At 31.5% G+C, this 22,274-nt stretch overlaps 1 protein-coding gene across 2 annotated transcripts in view; it reads right to left on the bottom strand.

Annotated features, from left to right (window-relative positions):
- Window positions 1–22,274, bottom strand: part of LOC139519037 (transient receptor potential cation channel subfamily M member-like 2) — a 36,704-nt gene that overhangs the window by 5,076 nt on the left and 9,354 nt on the right. For both annotated transcript variants that reach the window (XM_071310797.1, XM_071310798.1), the window contains exons 6-20: window positions 20,996–21,167; window positions 20,248–20,389; window positions 19,383–19,618; window positions 18,266–18,382; window positions 17,428–17,481; window positions 16,971–17,121; window positions 15,088–15,207; window positions 14,251–14,341; window positions 12,977–13,208; window positions 11,194–11,292; window positions 8,602–8,745; window positions 3,316–3,615; window positions 2,236–2,431; window positions 1,470–1,629; window positions 846–1,045 (exon numbers count right to left, since the gene is read on the bottom strand). In XM_071310797.1, coding sequence (XP_071166898.1) covers window positions 846–1,045; window positions 1,470–1,629; window positions 2,236–2,431; window positions 3,316–3,615; window positions 8,602–8,745; window positions 11,194–11,292; window positions 12,977–13,208; window positions 14,251–14,341; window positions 15,088–15,207; window positions 16,971–17,121; window positions 17,428–17,481; window positions 18,266–18,382; window positions 19,383–19,618; window positions 20,248–20,389; window positions 20,996–21,167 — 2,414 coding nt within the window. The remainder of the gene's footprint in view (window positions 1–845; window positions 1,046–1,469; window positions 1,630–2,235; window positions 2,432–3,315; window positions 3,616–8,601; window positions 8,746–11,193; window positions 11,293–12,976; window positions 13,209–14,250; window positions 14,342–15,087; window positions 15,208–16,970; window positions 17,122–17,427; window positions 17,482–18,265; window positions 18,383–19,382; window positions 19,619–20,247; window positions 20,390–20,995; window positions 21,168–22,274) is intronic.

Here is a 22,274-nt window from a genome sequence, read left to right as displayed (position 1 = left end):
TTTGTAACTTTCTATAGTTCATGCCATTACCTCACTCTTTGTTTCGCTCCTTTCTATAGTTCATGCCATTACCTCAATCTTTGTTTGTAACATGCCATTACCTCACTCTTTGTTTGTAACTTTCTATAGTTCATGCCATTACCTCACTCTTTGTTTGTATCTTTCTATAGTTCATGCCATTACCTCACTCTTTGTTTGTAACTTTCTATAGTTCATGCCATTACCTCACTCTTTGTTTCGCTTCTTTCTATAGTTCATGCCATTACCTCACTCTTTGTTTGTAACTTTCTATAGTTCATGCCATTACCTCACTCTTTGTTTGTAACTTTCTATAGTTCATGCCATTACCTCACTCTTTGTTTGTAACTTTCTATAGTTGATGCCATTACCTCACTCTTCGTTTGTAACTTTCTATAGTTCATGCCATTACTTCACTCTTTGTTTGTAACTTTCTATAGTTCATGCCATTACCTCACTCTTTGTTTCGCTCCTTTCTATAGTTCATGCCATTACCTCACTCTTTTTTTGTAACATGCCATTACCTCACTCATTGTTTGTAACATTGATTTCTATAGTTCATGCCATTACCTCACTCTTTGTTTGTAACATTGATTTCTATAGTTCATGCCATTACCTCACTCTTTGTTTGTAACATTGATTTCTATAGTTCATGCCATTACCTCACTCTTTGTTTGTAACATTGATTGCTATAGTTCATGCCATTACCTCACTCTTTGTTTGTAACATTGATTTGTCATTTCCTAATCCAGTTACGAAAATTCAAACATTGGTAAAGTGCTATCGCCTTGATATTAAAAGGTATGTTACACATAAATCATACTCACAAATGACAGTTTTTTCATCTTGTTCTTTGTCCTTCCTTATTCGATTATTAATGCACATGATGCACGTGTATGCGATGTATATTGGTCTGAGCACAAGGTTAAGGGGAGCAGGTATTCTAGTGCGGTAATCCATAATAACTTCATATCTCATGTATCGCCACCATTTCTCTGACTTTTCCTGGACCAGTTCAAATCGATAGCTGAAGGTAAGTGAATGAATTATAGCATAAACGATATGGGTTATTATTTTGAATGTTCTTTTTTTGCATAAAAATTTTCCCGATAAATCGAAAACGTCATGCTCTAAAATAAAAACATGTGAAAGAATTGAAATTTAGTGTCGTGTGCATGTTTAATTGTTTAACAGTGATAAGGGAATCCGTTAAACCTGATAAATCTGTTCAAATAATGTGTCATAACACACCATAGTCTTCAAATCGGTTTAAGTTTTCCTAATGTTTCTTTTCATATACAACAATGATGTATAATGGTTTCAAATATGCTTTGACGTTTTTAAAGTTCAATAGCAAAATGCTTCAAATTATAATCATAATTATTAAAACCTTAAGAGGAAAATCTTTTTTCGTGAGCTTTTGTACTTGCTTGTAATACAAAATAACAAACCTGAACACTGCTATCAGAAGATTGACAAGAAGGAGATTTGACATCAGCATATACAAAGCAGTAATCACCGGAAGTATCCAATCATATTCATTACACCGATCTATGTCAGGATTACTTTCCCATTCGCTCTGTATTGTGGTACATGGCGTAGTACTATTTTCTGAAATGTTTTGATTTAGGAATTTTCACAACATAAAAAATTTCTGGAAAAGATGTTGTAAAGCATTAAATGGGAAAATTCAATAATGTTTGTTGTTGTATTCAAACTCTGTGCATTAATTCATTTACGTGAATTGTCTTTTGGTGGATATTTTTATTTCGTAGTTTTTCAAAAGTCACTAGGAAATGTACACTTCGTTAAACAATTAAATTTGTGAATTAAAATTGACAAATTTGACTTGAAAAATAAATCTTAAATGAGATAAAGAACATCATTATATAGATCAACAGCATACTAAAAAAAGGCAATATTTGAACCACAAATACATTGTAGTACTAAATACTGATACTTTCATTAACAGAGTTTGTATTTCCTATTGTTTTCTTTGTTTTTTAAATGCCAGAATTTCGACGTCACTATAACAAATATAAAGCTCATTTCAAATTTCCAATCAACTAAATGGGATTTGGATATAACCTGGAATGTGAGCTACTCTCTGCTCTTTCAAAGATTTCAGAAAAAGGATGCTATCTTTATTTTGTTTACAGTTTTCTTTATTGTGTCTTCCTAATTTAGATATATACAGCATTCTCAATGAAAGCTTACCCTCAAACGTCTCCAAAAACGTTTCGCCATATATTTGAAAGTATGGAATATAAATGATTTTCCATATTCTCCAGTATTTCCAATTTGCTGAACTCCACATATCTCGGTGTGCTGGATACATGTTTGCATGATACAGTACTCCAACACCAATCATAAATACAAATAATATTCCAATGAATCGAAAGAGATCCTTTAACTGTAAATGCATCAGAATGTGAACAGATAATAAAACATTATAAATGATTATAAATGGCCCTTAAAAAAAGTCATTTCCACTGAAACGAGGTATAGTCAATGAAAGAAAATGAAAAATGTTCCATCGAAAGCAGTTGACTAATTTATAAATAACCCTGCTTCAGAACGTTGTCTGGTTATTTGTTTTAGTGCGTTTAAATGTCTCGTTTGTATTTTTTTTTTCTTTTACTCCAGAAATGAAATAATTAATCCAAGAATTCATTTGCGTACCGACCATATAAACTTTCTATACGTTGGAGGAAAGTTTACATTTTTAAAAAAGTTTTGATATTCAAGTTGTCTAAGTTATTAAAATATCCGCATAATAAAGGACTGTTAGAGAGGGCTTTTGGGTGCATCATCGTTTCCTATTTTCTTGTTTAAAGAGCTAAAAACATTGAGCGTAATGTAAGCAAAAGGCAGACGTGAAATATTGTTTCATAAGGAACTGGTGCAAATAAACCCTTGATTTTAAAATAAAGAAATCAAAATGAAACAAACATTCCAATTCTTCCGGGGTCAATTGATAACTTTTGTTTTGCAAATAGATAACTTTTAACATTTGTTTGATTCATTATGGTCATATAGCTGTTTACTTTTTGGAGTTTTTTTTTGTGTTCTTTCACAATGTTACGCCTTGGGCCTTTATGATGAAGGTAAATCTAGAAAGGTGCTTTGGGGCACGACATTTATATGAAAAAGATATTTAGATAATAATCGAATCAATATAAAATCACTCCGACTTTCCCTTATTTCTCGACATCCATCTTTAAGGGATATTGCATACATGAATAGGCATAATCTGTGTAAATATAGACAGTGAATGATTTATTTATAGTGACATACCATTTCTTTGATCATGATGATTTTTGGCCCAAGGAACCTCGACATTAACAGGACATGAAGAAATCTCATGTACATCACAAATAGACTCATGCTGAAAAAACGTCTTGAAGTCTTGTTAGATTTTGTTGGCTTGAACCAACGAACAAATATAGCCAAGATAGTTAGCGTATATGAAACAACATCTAGGATGTTCCAGAAATTAAATAAATATTTCTTCAATCTATACCATCGTGAATGGCGTAATGTGTTCTCGTGTGTAGATTTACTCATCTTTGTTACAAAACTAGCATCTCTCCGAAACTGAAAATACAAGACAAACATTTTATTGCTGACAATCATATACATCTGATACAAATTGATCTAATCTTTAAATGATATTATCATTGTGTTCATCATTTAATTCAAGTTTTTTCTATTTTTCCTGCATTGTTTTAAGAAACAAGCATTCAACTGCAAACATAGCGGTTACTTTTTTTTTTTATTTTAGTTGAAAAATGGTTTTTCAACAGTTAAACACATTTGTATTCCTTCAAATAAACCATTTGTGAAATCAAACATTTTTTTTTATTTGACATGTCTAAACAGCAGAACTCTTTTCGCTGCTCAGGAAGAAAACAATGTTTGTACTCCTGTGCAATCACTCGAAGTAATTTTTTTTTTACAATCTGGCAACTCCATGGGGGAAAATGAAAAACGACAAAAGGAGCAACAATAGTTTACAATACACAACATAACTTAATAAAATCCTCCTGGATTTCAAGTGATCGGGAAGAATGGATAGATCCCCACTACCTGTTGAACCGCCATCTTGCTTATGAAAGTTCGTATATGGTAAATTCTCATTTGAGGAAAAGAAGACAGACTCTGGTTACAACAATTGGAATATATCATTGAATATCTCTGACATAAATATTCCTTAAAAGCTAATCGACTGGACCCGGTTGTTCATCTCTTGCTTAAATTTTAACCTAGGGTTAAATATCATAACCATTGGTTTAGATTTAACTATAGGTCATTTTCAGTTGTTATCCTGTGGTAAAATTTAACCCCTTGTTTATATCCTTGGTTAAATCATTCAGATTTAACTTTGCCTAGGACCTCTGTTAAAATTTTAACCAAGAACCGTGAAGTTACAGGACAATGAAGCTCCTGTTTAAATTCTGCATCATATGAATTAAGGAAAATGTCGACAAAAAGAAGAACACAGTAGGTTTCTATTTGAATGGCGATTGTTTCCGTACATAACACCATTTAAACGTAGTAGTACTATGTCATAGAAGAAATCGAGCAACTTGAGCAGTTGGAGAGTGTAGGTGTGGTTTTTTTTTTTTTTTTTTTTTTTATTAATCAGAGTGTGATTTTTCCCTCCTTAAATCAAGATACTTGTATCAACGTCTTTCAAGTACCTTTGCATATTTCAACTATGTACAATATCACATTCAGAGATAACTGGACTTTTTGTCAAGTATGCTCATATTTCAGATCAAAACTTTTGCAAAATGTTTTATAAAGAAATGAGTTTTATTGTGGTAGTAGGTAGTATCGTCTAACTACTTTGAGCCTAATATCAATTTAGGATAGGAATTACTTGTTTAAATTATAGAAAAGTCTCCTAATTTTATACCACCGCAAGAGGATATAAACTTATATTGTCAGTACTCTATACAGATATTAAGATTTTTTTAGAAACACCGACATGTGAATCACAACGCTCTTTGAGTAAGTAGTTTCAAATAAATCAGAAATCCGACTACAATTGCTGATAAAATTGAGGTTTTTATTATTTAAGCATATGGTTTAATTGAAATGCATATATGTATCTTTGTCATAAAACAAAGTTTTAAAACGTATATGCAATCGGAATAGACATAAGGACCGGATCCTAGTTCCTTTTTGCAAAAAGGATGCCTTTTACAACCTCCTGAATCCACAACTGGACCATGCACAGGCCAGGCTTGCATTTACTACTTCATTTTTTGCACAGGTCACATGTACTTTACGTCGATGACAGATGTTCAAATCTCTTGTACAGTAATTTACGTTTGTTGATTCAGTTGCTACTACAGATATTCGTCTCTCTCCATTTTGTAAAAAAGAGCAAACTACTTCATGTATCTATACTCTATTATTGTCTATCAAACATTTAATGACAAAATAAATGGTCTGTAATTCAAAAGTAAAGTCACAGCCTGACAGAGAGAAATAACTAAAAACATAATTTATCATACATTTATATTCACGGCTTAAATAAAATAAACGATTCAATATAAAAAATTGAATATTTCTGAAGTTCACATCTTCTTTACGAAATTGAAATTACAATTCTGAAAAGAACTGTGTTTTGACAGTCCACGATATTTTCCTTCTGGTTTTGATTCACTAAATGCATTTTCTTCATTTTCAATATTATCCTGTTCAGGTAGGATTGCACGATTATCTTTTAATGTTTTGGAATGCTTAAGTTTTATCTGCTAAGGATTCAAAATATTAGAGATATCTTTAAGCATAGAATCAGCAGGTCTTTTTTTTTAGGTACGAATAGCCTTTTTACTCCTATGACATGTTCTATCCATTATCAACTGCTCACTGACTCCTGCTTGGTACAATATAGTTGCAAGTGATCTTTTTCCTGAGGGGTAACTAAAATTCCCTTTTAGTTCTTCCTTTTGGCAAATCGTCTTTATGAGTGACCCTAATCTATTAATACACAGTATGTGGTCAAACTTAACAGAACCATCTGACAAAACAGGTCTACGATAAAAAGGACTGCTAACAGATTTATCAATTTCATGTATTGCATTCATATACATCTTGTACGAGTCAAGTATCTGACAATTCATGTCTAGATATTTGACAGATTTTTGTGCAGCATAGCGATGACGTAGCCCTCCATTATACGTTTTATTATCCTTATCCTGGAATATATAATTTCCGTTATGATCTCCTCCTAACTGTATTTGTGAAATTTGCAGATTACAGTTCCCGTCACGACCACGTAGACCAAAATATTTACAGTTGTAGAAAAAAACGTATGCAATAAACTTTCGGATGAATTATTACCAAACACACTATCTCACAATATTTCTCCCTGTTCAACTGAAATCGGATTTACTTGTTAAACATTTATACCATACCCATCTGATCTTAATTTTTTCATCTGTGCGTCAATGATTTGCCTAAACCTCAGAAATCTGTAATCAGACTCGTTCAAAAAGGTTAAGATTAGAAACACCTTGTGACTGCATTCCTCTTAGAAGCTCAGTTACAAAAAGATAAAATGTCCTCGAGGGTTATTTTTCTCCTTTTATTTTTCGAGCTAATACTACAAATTTCCCTAAAATGCTGTTTATAACTTGAACTGACAAATCCTTCAGGTCTGGTATAATGAAACCACTACCAATTTTCAAAGAATTCGTCCAGTTTTCATAGACATTAATAGCCCGTTTACTGGCTTTCTTTGTGTTTTTGTTCTCAGTATCTTTAATAAGTGTATCTTTTTCATGGTCTGTCATTTCTGCAAACCTTGATTCGACTCCTTGTCCCTGTTCTAAAAGTTTTTCATCCTGAAATAAAGTTTTTCATCTTGAAATAAGATCATATCACATAATTTGATAACAATTGCAAGTTGAAATTATTGATACATGTTTACATTTTAGGTGTATAAAGCTAGTTATCAAAGGTAAACCTACATTTTAGTGAAAGAAATGTCCGTGTAAATAATCACATTTGTAAAATTTCTCTGTTATCTCTAAAATACCAGTTTGCTTATAAAATACAGATTATTGGTAAATCTTATGTTCAAATATTGTCCGGCAGCGGCAAATATTTCATGAATATTCCGGTTGAGAACAATTAAATGATAAAACTAGTCAAAAGTTTCTGCAAAAGATTATTTTGAAACTTGAAAACAGTAAAATTCAAACATAAATAATAAACGTGATATCGATATTGAACTACTCGCCATTGGTACAAAGCAATATTTGACTCATCTAATTTGATGACAAAAAGAGGATTTTTTTTAGGAGATTAAAACTTCCAATACAACGAAAATTTGATTACATTAAATCAGTTAAAATAAGCAAACAAAAACTTGAAAATTTACTTAAATATCAAAACAAACAAAAAAGGCAAAGGAAAAAACGGGGGTCCACACCCAAACTATGAAATGATGAGTCTGCACGTGGCAGATTATTTCAAAAAGACGTACCTGGATGTTTTCGGATCATTCCATTTTCCGATGGATTATGCAACCATAAATATAGGTCCAGTCCTAGGTCAATTGAAATAGTTGAAGTGTCGATGAATTCTCCATATGCATTCCCATCGATCATATAACTAGGAAACGCTCCAAAAAATCATTTATATTTATATTTCTCAGTTCCATATCGTCCTCCAACGTTTCTAAAACTTGTGATAAAATCATATCGTCCTCCGAAAATTCATGATTTTGTCTTCTTCTTGGGCAGATGTGATTTTTTTGCGGGAAAATTGTTGACGTCATGTATTGAAACAGTTATTTGCCAATCAAATCGGTATATGTAATTTAATCTGCACGGCTCGAGATGACCCAATAACACAAACTCCTACGTCGTTCGGGTTAAGCAGAGTTACCCGAGCTGTGCATGTTAAATGACATATACCGAGTTGCTTGGTCAATAACTATAACATAATGCATACAATCCATGATTCATTAGAAAAAATTATCTTTATCAAGCAGGGGATAAGATAAAACAGTTCACACATTTCACTTTTACTCATAATTTTTCAGATTTTGTGTTAATAATAAGTTTTCCAATACATGTTTATAGGTTTCATGAATGTCTCCAACAGTTACTTATTGATTCTAAATTTGAAGACTAAACGATTATACTCTGCTATCCCTAAAGTAGTTGATCGACAGACGGACAGACACGAAAACAGACTAACAGAAAAACGCTTTAACAACCCGTTTTCCAATGTGACAACATGACATGATTTTGATATGATTATGTCCAAAGTGTTGAGCTCTCAGTGGCTGTCGTTAGTTTTCGTTCATTTTTTTTTTGTACATAAATTAGGCCCTTAGTTTTCTCGTTTGAATTGTTTTACATTTGTCATTTCGGGGTCTTTTATAGCTGACTACACGGTATGTGCTTTGCTCAATGTTGAAGGCCATATGGTGACCTATAGTTGTTAATGTCTGTGTCATTTGGTCTTTTGTGGAGATTTGTCTCATTGACAATTATACCACATCTTCTTTTTTATGTTTAAACACATAATATATTACTGTCCTTTGACAGATCATACCGCATTCCTGTACTCCTCCAGAACTTCTCCAACAAGATACAGATAAATAACTTTCTCGTAGAAACCAATTGAGACCAATCCTTTAAAAACATCCATTTGTAACAGGAAGGCACTGTAACTCACCAAAGCACCAAAAAAGAATACCTGAAAGTTTTCAAACAAAATAATTCATAATTGAGAAAGGGAATAATTATGTAGTCGTAAAGTAAGACCATATCAAGTCTTAGCAAGTCAAATTATCATATTTGATTGATAACATATTAAAACACATATCCAACATCAAATAAGTCTTAAATAAACAGCTAACAGTGCATATGCTCCAGACCATATGAGTATTTGTACCGTATGCGTATGGTCCGGACCGTATACGTATACTCGTACGGTCCGACCATACGCGTACGGTCGGACCGTATGGGTATACACGTATGATTCACTACGAGCTGACCATACAGGTAGCTAAATCATATGTGAATTCAAAGAAACGTGTATCACAATCTTTGTTTTTAGTTTTACAAATTGTTTCAATTAGATGGATAAAATGTACAAACGAACAATTGAAACTAAATATTTGTTTAATTATTTATCTGAATCCTATTTTGGTACTCTCGTCAAATTGACACTTGCTACCACAAGTAACGTAATATTTTTGACATTTACATGTTTGCAGTTAATGAGTGTTCCTTTGCATTTGCGTTTTTTTTTTTGTAAAGTTATTATTCTATAACAATTGTCATCCCACATTATGTTTAATTCCGATATCTTTAGTTCCAGTGATCATAATTCTATTAATATAGTACTAATCGACATGCTAAATACAAGAGATTAACAAATTTAATTAGCGTGAATTTTTGAAAAGTTATAAAGTTTTCATTTCAATTAAAATTGAACCTTTTTATAGTTCTTAGACAGTTAAGTTAAACTGCTATGTTGATCTGTTATATGCATTTGTATCTAATAAACTTGGCCAACTTCTTAATAATAGCCCGACCGTACGCGTCTGAAACACAGATACTAGATATCAGTTTACATATCAGAATTTCTTGTGTATTTTAGTCTAGACGCCATATAATTAACTATCGAAATGTCCCCGAAAACTACCGTGGCCCCGAAAACTACAGACGTTTAGATAACACGATATGAACATAAATAGTACAAATGGATTTGTCTAGGTCTATTTGATCTCATGTTTAAGGTTAACAAATAAGTTAATTTCGATTGTTACTTTTTTTTTGTGGAAACAATAAGTCAACCGAATGATTTACCTTTGTTTCACTTTCAATGTTGGCATGCTTATCTTTTAATAATCGAACACGCATCAATCATGTGTAATTCATCTCTAGCTAAGGGGTTAAATTGAAGTTCAAATAAATACCGATTCAGTGTGGTCGAATTGTGCGACTGCAAGTGAATAATTCATTTTCGATGTTTCTTTGCTTATTTTGACAAAATTGAACCATACTGGCTGTTAAAATCGAATTATTATTTCACTATTTCACTTTCATTAATTAATTATTAATCTGAATTTAATTTGTTTATGTATCTCGTTGCTCCTGCTTTTTGATGTTAAATAAGTAGATTTGGTTCGTTTAACTGAAACTGATTCATTTGATGAATGCACATATATTTTAAAGTACGACCGTCAACATTATTTAAAAGCCAAATGTATATGTACCATCATATACACACTTCTGTAATATTTTATGTTGTTTGCCAATAGGATCTGACAAAAAAAATCTTTAAAACAGGATGGTATTAGAATAAATATACAATAAACAAATATCTTTTTTTTTGGTAATTTGAACGTCCTTTTGTATTTTCTTTCTTGCATTTGATTGTGGATTGTGTTGTATATTTAAGGATCAAAACCACTTTTTATCTTGGATCATAGGAGCGCATCATAGATACCCCGATACAAAAAAACTTCGTACGGCAAACACGCGTGTCGTCTAAGAGATTCATTGGGACTCGAATAAACAAATGTTAAAAAGCCCAAATAAAGTTTGAAGTTAAAATCTTGCAGATCTGCAATTCCTTAATGTTTTGCAAGAAATGAAATAACTGAAATACAAAAAAAATAACTAACATACCGAGCGCAGCGAGATCAGCGAATTAGCACAAAAATACCAAATAACAAACAGCCGGAATAAGTTATGCAACTGAGTTGTTATCGCTGTTTATAGACTAATCGTCACCAATAATACCAATATTTTTTAATTATAAATAAGCTCATCATAGATACCAGGATTTAAATTTTGTGTTAGAGTCGGACGCGCGTTTTGTCTACATAAGACTCATCAGTGACGTTCGCATAAGAAAACTAAAAAGACCAAAATATAGTACGAGGTTAAAGAGCATTGAGGACCAAAAAACTTTAAACGTTTTGTCAAATACAGCTATGGTCATCTATTCCTGAGGTAAAAAAAGGCATTAGTCTTTCAAAAATTCAAAGTTTTGTGAGTTTTCTCAAACGATTTATAAATTTCGAACATCAGTATACTACTGTTGCCTTTATTTGTAAACAATTGATTTATAATTATCCCCATATCAATAATAATTCATTTCATGTACAGTTTACACTATGTGAGTACTTACGTAATGTAACAAAAACCTTGTAAGCGGAGCGACAAAAATCTTTGGTCTTTCTTCTAACGATGAACTTTTGTTGCAGCGCAAAGCTTTGAAGCAGCCTTTCTGCATAAACAATAATTGATCAAATTCAATTAAGCAAATAAATCATTTCTTAAAATTTTTGAAATCCTAAAGATTGGTAAAATGTTGCGATAACATTATTCTGATGGTGATATACAGCAACATCTAAATAATCTTATTTTATCTTAAAACTATATAGCAAAATTCCAGCAGTGCGTTAATGTGAAGTATATATCTTACATTTGAAATGTTATTCTACAGCTGGTGTTCTTATCATAATTTCACTTTGCAGCTTTTTATATATATGTATAACAATATGTGTTTAGCAAGCCCAAAATACCTAACTCTCCACTAAGATAATGAATATTAAATAGTTTTCCAAACCCTCTTGACTACAATGTAAATTCTACAGAGGTTTTTAGTAAGTGACAACCCTCCAACATGTTTAAAGAGCATATGATAAAAGCACAATCCTATCTTGAAGACAAAAATTACACAAAATATTCAAACAATATGTCGTTGATATTAATGATTAATGTTGAATGTTGTACATTTTGTAGTAAATCTTTTTTTTAATTCGTACATGATAGAAAATATATGTTCCCAAAGCACTACAAGTTCTACTGACTCTCAATAAAGCACCGCGACTTATAACTAATTTTGTTTAGAATTGTTTTCCGAAATCTTTGATTTCAACGGTTCGCACATGTTGTGGATTTATTAAGTACACGATTATCTGTTATAAGCCTTTTTTTTCAATTTAATCAGAAACTTCATTACTCCGCTTAATCTATATTTTTTGTTTTTATTTCGGAAATTCTCGTTAAAAATGGTTTCTAGTTGGGGAGGGCATGGTCATCTGATCAAATTTTATTTTCAAAGAGTTTAAAGTGCAATTTATGCATTATAGTTTTCAATATGTTTGTTGACAAAATATGTTTTCAATTTTAAAGATTTGTCTCTGTCCTATATTTCTTCAATTTATTTATTGTAGACCTTTCGTGTTATTTTGTCATTTTAATGTTATAACTAACATTGCCATTAAAGCGGGAGGTTTGGCATGCCACAAAACCAGGTTCAACCCACCATTTTGTCATAAAATGCCCTGTAACAAGTCAGGAAAATCGCCATTGTTACATTATAGTTCATTTCTGTGTGTGTTACATTTTTGTGTTGTGTTTCTGTTGTGTCGTAGTTCTCTTATATTTGGTATGTTTCCCTCAGTTTTAGTTTGTAACCCGGATTTGTTTTTTTCTCTATCGATTTATGAATTTCGAACAGCGGTATACTACTGTTGCCTTTATTTGTACTGTATACATACTTAAAGCAGATCTTTTGACGTCTATAAAGAGTTTATTACATTAAAAGAATAAATTTTAATGCGACAGGTGTTAATAATGAAAAAAGATGTTTCTTTAATGCTGCTCAATAGATTTTAGAAGATGTGGTATGAGTGCCAATGAGACAACTCTCCATCCAATTCTTAAATATTTGCATATCTAAAACATATTAAAACAAAGAGAACTTATACCAAAAAGGACCAAAAGTTTAGCCACAGCCGTGTATTTTAGTGGCATACTATGCAAGGCAATACAATGGTGCGGTGATACCAATGAGAAACCACATGACACTGAAGTTCATATATATACATATAACATCTTGTTAAAAAGTCATTACTTTAAACAAATTGATACTATCTAAATATAACCGATAATTATACTTTTACCTTCCAAAAACCTCCAAGACTAGAACTTATTCCGCTATACCATAGTTTATTCAAACGTCTTTGAGGACATGTTTGAGCAAGAACGTCCAGCATATCGTGTTCATAAGCACATTGCATTGGACTTAAAGTGATGTCCCAAACAGTTTGTTCTGTGATAACTAAATCCATTGCAAGCTCAGCGTCATCGTCATACAGTCTTGATTGCAAATCTAATGCTCTATCTGCAAAGAGACTGTAAAAATCTTACATTAAAATGTGTTATTAATAGTATCCAGAATAACATATCAGGTTGTTAGCACTTAAATTTTCATTTTGTATACCATCAATTGACATGCTTTCAAGATGAACCATGATTTAACAATATAAATACATTTTTTAATTCAGTATTTCAAGCATTTAGATTGTCTGCTGAATTCTTTCTTTTGACCTAAAACTCTTATTGGCCATTTTGATAGTTATATCCATAAGAGCATACGTATTAATTTAGTGTTATCATTACAAAAGAAAAAATAGGTTCATAACAATTACACAGTGTGTGGTAAGATACCTAAAACATCTGATTTTTTAATGGACTATGTCGTTAATAAGTAGAATTTTTTTTTTATAATCGGTTTTATATGAACAAAAAAAAACAATTAATTAACACCTCACGGATATAGAACCACTCATTCGAAATTTGTTTTCAAAAACTCAAATGCTAAAAACTTGTCCATACCACATGACAAATATGGAGTATGCACCACAAATCAAGCACTAAACAATGTCGCTCTTGTGTGAAAATCACATTATAAGGACTGTTTGATAACGAGAATAAGGTGACATGCCTTCTAAAGATAATGCTTCTCAATTCTAGATCAATATTACAAACACGTTTTATCTAAGCTAAGATGAACAAATGGATATCAGCATACAAAATGTATTTATTTTGATGTAGATAAGGATATTCTCTATAATGTATTGCAGATATTTTTGATTCCATCAGGTGTGACTCAAAGTATGGATCAGGAACTGATTTTGCCAAAATGTAGCTTTTTGTTTCTCCTGTGTATGTTCAATTGCTTTTGGTGTTTTTCTGTCTTGTTAGCATGTTCTTATATGTCGACGAAGTTTGTCACATGTAAGCATTTAACTTTTTCCTAAAATTTACTTTTTTTCGCTCCCAGATTGAAAAAAAATATATTGTTCGCTTCGAATCTAATAAGTGCAGCTGTGCAGAGACAATACATTTTTTTAAACATAAAGGTAGCTCATAATTTAGATGATTTTATTAATACCTTGACTGAGCAATCATATCAGCCTTTATTGCCTGGTCATTAGCACTGGCTGCCATTCTTTTATATACACTGCTGGCCAATAATGCACACACTAAAAGAACCAGAAAAAAATAATACGTAGTGCAACAGAATATTGAATGGTATAAATTTAAATATGGGTTTTATCTTTCTTAGAGTTCATTTATTTATGTCTATGTTACCTAAGAATATGGAACAACAAAATGTATCCATTTTAATAAAATTTTACTTGAATAAATAACTCTATACTTTCTACCATGCTGATGCAAGTATTGATAGACCTCATATTCAGCTATTTATATGTTTTAGGACGCAAGACACTAATTTTTTGACTTTTTAGCAAAGTTGATGTAGATTTCAAATTGATCTCTCGGTGTTTTTTATTCTTTCTTATGTGTCGTTTGATGGTTGTTTCATTAACTTATATTCTATATGTTTAAGACATATCTTTATTGAAGAAACCAGAGACAAACAACAGAGATAAGCTTTAAAACATAATGAAGCTTTACATAGAAGGGCAAAATAATCCTTGAATGGTGCGACCTTACGATTTTAGACAATTCTTCTTTATAAACATACAACTTTTGATAAATCCTCTTAACAATTGCAGAACCAATGTTTTGGCTGCAAGTTCGGTTTGCGTCGTTGCATAAAAGGCAAAATAAAACAATTAATTTGTGGTGCATTTCTTTAGAACATTAATTGCTCATCTTTGAAAATGCGACTTACAGTTTCTTAATAGGATTTTATCGGTATACTGTTCGTTTTGTATACCAATTATTTATATATTATAAATATTTATCAATAAATAATACTTGCATAGCGGTTGATCGCATTTAATCCAGAATATGGTAGCCAGTTTTGGTCTGTTTACAAAAATTGCCCATATCAGAAGATCTTGATATGCGGACCATTTCTCGTTTCTGTTCAGAGAGTTATCTGTTTGAGACAAATGTAAGCTATCTTTCAATGTGATATGAAAATAAGAAGATGTATAGTATGATTACAAATGAGACAGCTCGCCACAAGAGTCAAAAGGAAACAAGAATTAACAACTACAAGTCACTGTAAAGCTTTCAACTATGATCAAAACCCATACCGTATAGTCAGCAATAAAACTCCCCAAAATTACAAATGCAAATTAATACCAACGGGAAAAAATGACAGCCTAGTTTATGTAGATGAAAAAGAAATATGACCACAACATCAAACGACAACCAATGAATGACAAGCACATACTGAATGTGGCTGGAATAACCTAGTTTGAAGGCGGCAATCTTCCCCTAACTTGGGACAATAGTGTAAATGTACAACATTAGAACAAACTATGAAAATCTGTTGAAAATGCTTAACTCATCAGATGAATACAATAGAAATACATATAAAAAAAACACAGAGTGTACTTGGCAGGGTACGTAATATACACACCCATAAAAAGAAATAAAGTGTAGATCTGAGAGTATTCCCAGTTACTGAGAACTAGGTTAAAGCCAATAAAAAATCCTCAAAAATCATTGCATCTAAGACTACAATAGCAATTAGTTCTCATCCAGCATACAGTTGATTGAGTGTAAAGACGTCAGAGAAAAACATTGAAAGGTATATTTTCCACACAATATTTACAGTTTGAACTGATACTTTAAGGAATGGATTGAAATGATTGTAAAATTTTCAGGGTCAGAATATCAATACTTTTTTGAAAAAAAGTTATTCCTCGAACTGGAAAAATTATTCACACGCCACTTAGAAAAGCGGATTAATTTATTAGTCTTCACTGAAGGCCATTATTTTTTAAACAAAATCCTGTGCCGAGTAAGGAAAATAACTCTTGTTTTCAAATCTATGGTAAAAGACCTTGTAATTCAAAGGATTCAATTTCTTAATTAGCTATAACGTTTTCTGATTATGATAATCACATTTTGCTGCCCTTTTTCAAACAGTCTCTAAAAATGCAGCATCTTCTCACGTTCAAATACGCTGCTGAGAAGTTGAACATACATGTATACAAATAAAACAAACTTTTTAAAAAATGCAAATATATCTCCCTTTCCTTTGCTCTCAGTTTTAAGTCTCTTATTTCGTAAAGTTTGCCTAATAAAGCTTCAAGGAATCATCATATAATTAATTACCACAATCATGCTTTTAATATTTCTTTTTCATTTTTTTCTCTTTCATATTATTTGTATTCGATCGTTTTAAAACTAGAAGCATATTTTGGGAGAAATATTATTTGCCAATAACAAAAAAATAAATGTATATCAGTGAAAGATTATTCTTTTCAACATTCTATGATTTGCATGGTCTCATTCGGTCTATTTATTGCTGCATTATTATTCGACAAAAAATACGCTACCTCATGGCCCACAAACTTGTGTATTCGTATATCATTCATTTTTAATGTTGAATGACAAAAATTCAATCTAAAAACCTACGTAAAATACCTTTTTGTATTGGTTGATTATTTGTGTATTAGTTAAAAAAAAAACAATGTCAGTAACGAAGCGATAACTTCTTAGTTGGTGTTATCCTCAGAATCTTATCGTACACCAGCAGTGATATCGACCTAGTGCTAAGAAAGGGAAAACTTAATTTATTTTGTCCGCTCAAAGTTATTTACCATAAGAATTTATGAGTAGAATATGCAAAACTTAATTTTCTTTAAACAATAAATTATCTCAATCATATTTGCATGAAATACTTACCTCTCGGATACCCCAACAAAGCCTGACAAATCTGTCGACCTGCGATCATACACACTTCAATGTCTGAGAGTTCATTAAATTGACTGTCCTTTTTCTCTTTCGTAGGAAAGCAAAACTCTTTAAACTTCTGAATAATCGGCGAAGAACCCCACTTCAAAAGAATTGAGAAACATATTTTTACAAATGTTATACAAGGTATGTTATGTTAAATATCATGCTTCTATGCATGCATTGACACCAAATTGGCCAGACCACGTATACTCTACTAATGTTTCAGACATACAGGGAATGGACATCTTGCCATCGGGGCTAATGATTGTTTTCTCATATACTTATTAAACATGCCCTTTATCAAATTCGTTAAGAATGTAAAATTCTGCATTATGGAAAAATAATTCGGAACAATACTGTTTCCATTAGTATTTTTTTCACTTACCACTCTAGAATGTTATTTTACCTTAAAAACATTTTGAATGGCTGTCTTTGCTTTTCGTTGAGATTGAAGTGTTTCCTGAAATTAAAAAAAAATATATAGTGACGAATGACTGACTTAATGCTATAAAGCATCGAAAAAATGTTGCAAATTAAAATGTCTATTCAAAACAATTAAAGTGTTCTGGGTTAATTGTATTCATATTTACACACTTATTGATTTGTATATGCCCTACATTTAACATGAGCACATGAGTTCAACTCGTCATTACTTTATTGCGATTATTTAACGAGCCTTTGATATATTTCTATGTTTTGTGGGCTGTAATTGTAGTATGCATTGAACTGTTCGCATTTCGCTACTTCGTGTTACTAGATAACTTAAAATGTCACTCTTCTAGATTATAAGTCTTATGTAGACGAAACCCGCGTCTGGCGTACTAAATTAAAATCCTGGTATCTTTGATAACTTTTTACAAGCTTTTCGTTTTCGTATATATATTGATACGGTAGTTAAACCAGTATACAGTAGTTAGCTGAAAATCCCTGTCATTACAAAATCTGGTACAATTATATGGAAAGAACACACGGCTTTTGAAAATGGAATAAACACAACGAGCTCAATATAACTCATTTATTGTGTGTGAAAATAACAATGTTACAACACTCAACACCAGAATAAAACCATGTAAAAAGTAAAATCACAAAAATACAGGTGAACTTCGAGGAAAATTCAAACGGAATGCCCCTAATTAAATTGCAAAATCAACAGCTCAAACACATCAATCGAATGAATAACAACTGTTATAATCCTAAAATGGTACAGACATTTTTATGTAGAAATGTAAAAGCTAGAAAAATACCTTATAAATAGCTGGAAAGTATTTATCATCAAAATGCACACCCTCTTCTTCTAATAAAACCGACACATAGTCATCTCTGTCAGCTACAATGGCTTCTTTCAACAGCATATTGAAATTCTAATAAAAAAAATGGAACGGACTTTTTATTTTTCTGAATGTAATATTATTTTGAATATGAAATACGATGTTTTAAGAATATACATTGTATATGATACAAGTCATAAGTAAATTATTGTTTCTGCAAACTCTCGTGTTGATCAATAGTATGTCAAAACAGTGTTCTTTTTTGAGTTCTTGGTCAATATCAATGAATGCATCTGTCAAGTGAATCTGTTTGGATATACAGTATATATCTCCCAGTTCATATGATAATCTAGAGCTTGCGTTTCGTATTGTTATTTCCTTGATAAATGGTTTTAAAAAATATTGAAATAAAATATATAAAGTCAAACAGACGTCACCACGAGTTGTTGTTTGACCGTTATGGGATATATATATGTGCTAGATTACCCAATATATATTTCATTTGTCGTAACCATAGTTTCGTCAAATCCATAAAGGGATATAAAGATACCGAATGGACACCCAAACTCACAAGTCGATAATAAAGTGACAAGGCTATGGCAGACAGAAAAAGATTAAAACATAATCAACAGTATACAAAATTCAACATACAAAACTGAAGACTGAGCAACACGAAACAAACGACATAAATCTTAAACTGACGGATAAAGATTACGACAAATGCTTTGAAAAAGTAATTAAAGAACGTCTGGTATTTTATATTCAAGCAATCAATTCATCTCCTCTAAAATATACGTCAAACACTGCAAATAGGCTTAGCTAGAATCGATAACACGGAACTTTGTTTGCCTCATGTTGCAAATATAAGCACATAGTAATGCCACTAAAAACATTGCAGGTTTTTTCCAAAATATACTGCATTTTTAATGAGAGTAAGTTTTTCAAATAATCGTAACACAAATTGCATTTTAACTTTAATTTGAATCGGAATTTTAAAATTGTGGTAGTTATACGTTAAAAATGGCATTCAAATGATTATAGAAATATCAATATAATTTGAACATACAAAAAAAATTGAAACACTTAACAATACCTCTATTATGACCCTTTTCTCCCCTTGCATTTCTTGTATAAACTGATATGCGATGTAATAATACAGTGGTAAAGAGGAGGGTGTCAGTATTTCCTTATAGGAGTCCATAAATTTCTGATTATCATTTCGAATTCCGCTAATTGCATTTACACTAACAGCTGTTGGGTAGACTCTTTCTTCCTTCTTTGATAATGAACATTGTTCGTGGTCAACCCAAGCACTGTAATAGCTTTGTACTGAAAAATATGTATGGATTCAAGACCTTAATTTAAATGAATCGTCTTACGTTTTTCTTAATTTTTCAAACCTAAAAAGAAAGCGTATCTAGTAACTGTTATATTCAACTTCCTTGCGATGTCCGATTGTATATCAGGCGTTATTATTGTACTAATATTTTCACCACCAATTTATTGAAGTTATTATCAATTACTGTGCAAGTTGCAGTGCGGTTTCCATATCGAAGCCAAGAAAATCAAAGTTTCGAATAGAATATTATTTGTATGACATGTTTTTGTAATGGTCGAAGAGAGGTGAAAATAATACATATCTTACATTATGTGGTACTGTAGACCATCCTTTTTTCCAGGATAATTTGCTTTTATTCCTATTTGATTGAATACGTTGCAATTAATTCTAACCGTAAGTGCATTTTAGCAAAGTTCTAAGTTTGACATATCGAGACGATATAGTCTTAGGGCTATTTCTCTAATATTGAATGCTGATCGCGAAAAGTTACAGAATATGAACCGCAAAAATAAGTTTGATGAATATGCATAATAGATATGAAAACACAACACTGGACGAGATGGAAACTATATAAAAATTGAATAATACAATGATATTACAAATACTATATATACTAAACCTCGTTTGTCTTCTTCTAAGCGGCTTAATCTCTTGTTGTCGTCTTTAGATTTGTTTCTAGACCAACCACTAATGATCGCTCTTGTAACTGCATCTGTAAACTCTTTTGGCTGTGTTTGTTTGTTTATATCAATGATCGTTATCTGTCATGATAAATGGATTCATTCATTACATCTTTCTAACATGGTTGTAATTCCTACAGTTTATATGTAAACATAACTGATTGAAAGGACATTTCAACATTTTATAACAAAGGACATTTCAGCAATAATGATAGACATACATGCGTCTGGATTTTCACTTAGACTGGATCAAAAATGTATAAGTTCTCATCTATGTACGCACGTTTTACAACACAAACTAACATAACTGAATGAATGAATTGATTTGATAGAATTCCTCTTTTAGATTAGAGCACAATAACAGAGACCTCATTGAAACTATCAACAATCGTCAAAAAACTCATCGAAACATAAGTTTATATATTTATGTACGACAACAATGATAAAAAAAACATAACAATTAGATACCATTATACCTTATTAAAAGTCAGATAAATAAAATAAGAGCCTTCCAAAATCAACCAAACCGAGACGCGTGAATATAGCTATATGACCAGCAGCCTACTTTCTTGATATGGCGAATATCCAATACTTGTTACCTTTGACCACGACGATCAACAAAGTCTTATCACCATCTGTATATGATGACTTTTAACATGAAATTTAATTTATCTATTCGCAACTTACCAAGCATTTGTTTTCTTTTATTGATGTCATGTTTGATTCAAGGTCATTTTGCTGATGCTTATGCGAACCAGAACATTTACTATGAAATTCTGTTTTCATAAGGTCTTGGGAAGAAATACCAAATAACAGTGGTGTTTTGTCCTTGATATAATCAGATATATCAATGGAATCGCTGAAAGAACAATTGAATAAATATATCTTGTGGTTAAAACAATGTACTATTTGAGACACATAGGCACTTAAATAAAATATATTTCAAACTATTCAATATTTTCCGAATACTAGTAAATTAGTAATACACTAGTTTCATAAAATGAACAGCCATAAAACGGCAATAAAATCAATATAATACCTAAATTAGACTATTTGACCAGTGCATGCTAACAAATAATAAAGAGCATATCCGTCCCACAAAGGTAAGGTAATTTAGAGTATGTATCCAGTATTTGGTAAAATCAATTAAAGAGCACGACCGTCGACCTAAGCTAAGGTAATATATAGCTGGAGTAGAAAATCTCTCTTGAATTTTGTGTATAACTATTCGCTGACAAAATTTATTTGGTCGACGTTTGTGATCTTGGTTAATTCAGCAGATAAATTCTTAGAGCTAATTTTAGAAAATTTTCTGACAAATCTCGCATATAGAGCCACTTTAAAGACGTTGCAGTCAAATTGTGACATCAAAATTTGACTTATATTCACATTTTCTGAAAAGCTATGTTTGTATGCTAATAGTTATCAAAAGTACCAGGATTATAATTTAGTACGCGCGTTTCGTCTACATAAGACTCATCAGTGACGCTCATATCAAAATAGTTATAAAGCCAAACAATACAAAGTTGAAGAGCATAGAGGATCCAAAATTCCAAAAAGTTGTGCCAAATACGGCTAAGTAATCTATTCCTGGGACAAGAAAATCCTTAGTTTTTCGAAAAATTCAAAGTTTTGTATCAGGAAATTTATAAAAATGATAAGAAATTACAAATACCACTCATGTTTGTATTGTGTATTTACGCGATGAAATGAACCCCAACTTGTAATTTACCCTTTTTCAATATTATTATTACTTCATTCGAAATTTATAATATACTTCCCATATTTGTTAAGGGATCAAAGTTTCCGAATTAGGTTAAGTAGCAACATTCCAGAAGCACCTGCATACGGGGTATATATCTCCCAATCGATACGATATTCCCGTGCTTGCATTTCCTATCATGATTTTCTTGATAGAGGGTTGCTGCTCACAAGGAAGCTATTAAACCAAGAGTTCCAAATGGTG

Source organism: Mytilus edulis, chromosome 4 (assembly GCF_963676685.1).
Source record: "Mytilus edulis chromosome 4, xbMytEdul2.2, whole genome shotgun sequence".
Lineage (NCBI taxonomy): Eukaryota > Metazoa > Mollusca > Bivalvia > Mytilida > Mytilidae > Mytilus > Mytilus edulis.
The sequence above is the reverse complement of the archived record's forward strand: the minus strand, read 5'-3'. Positions and strand labels throughout refer to the sequence as shown.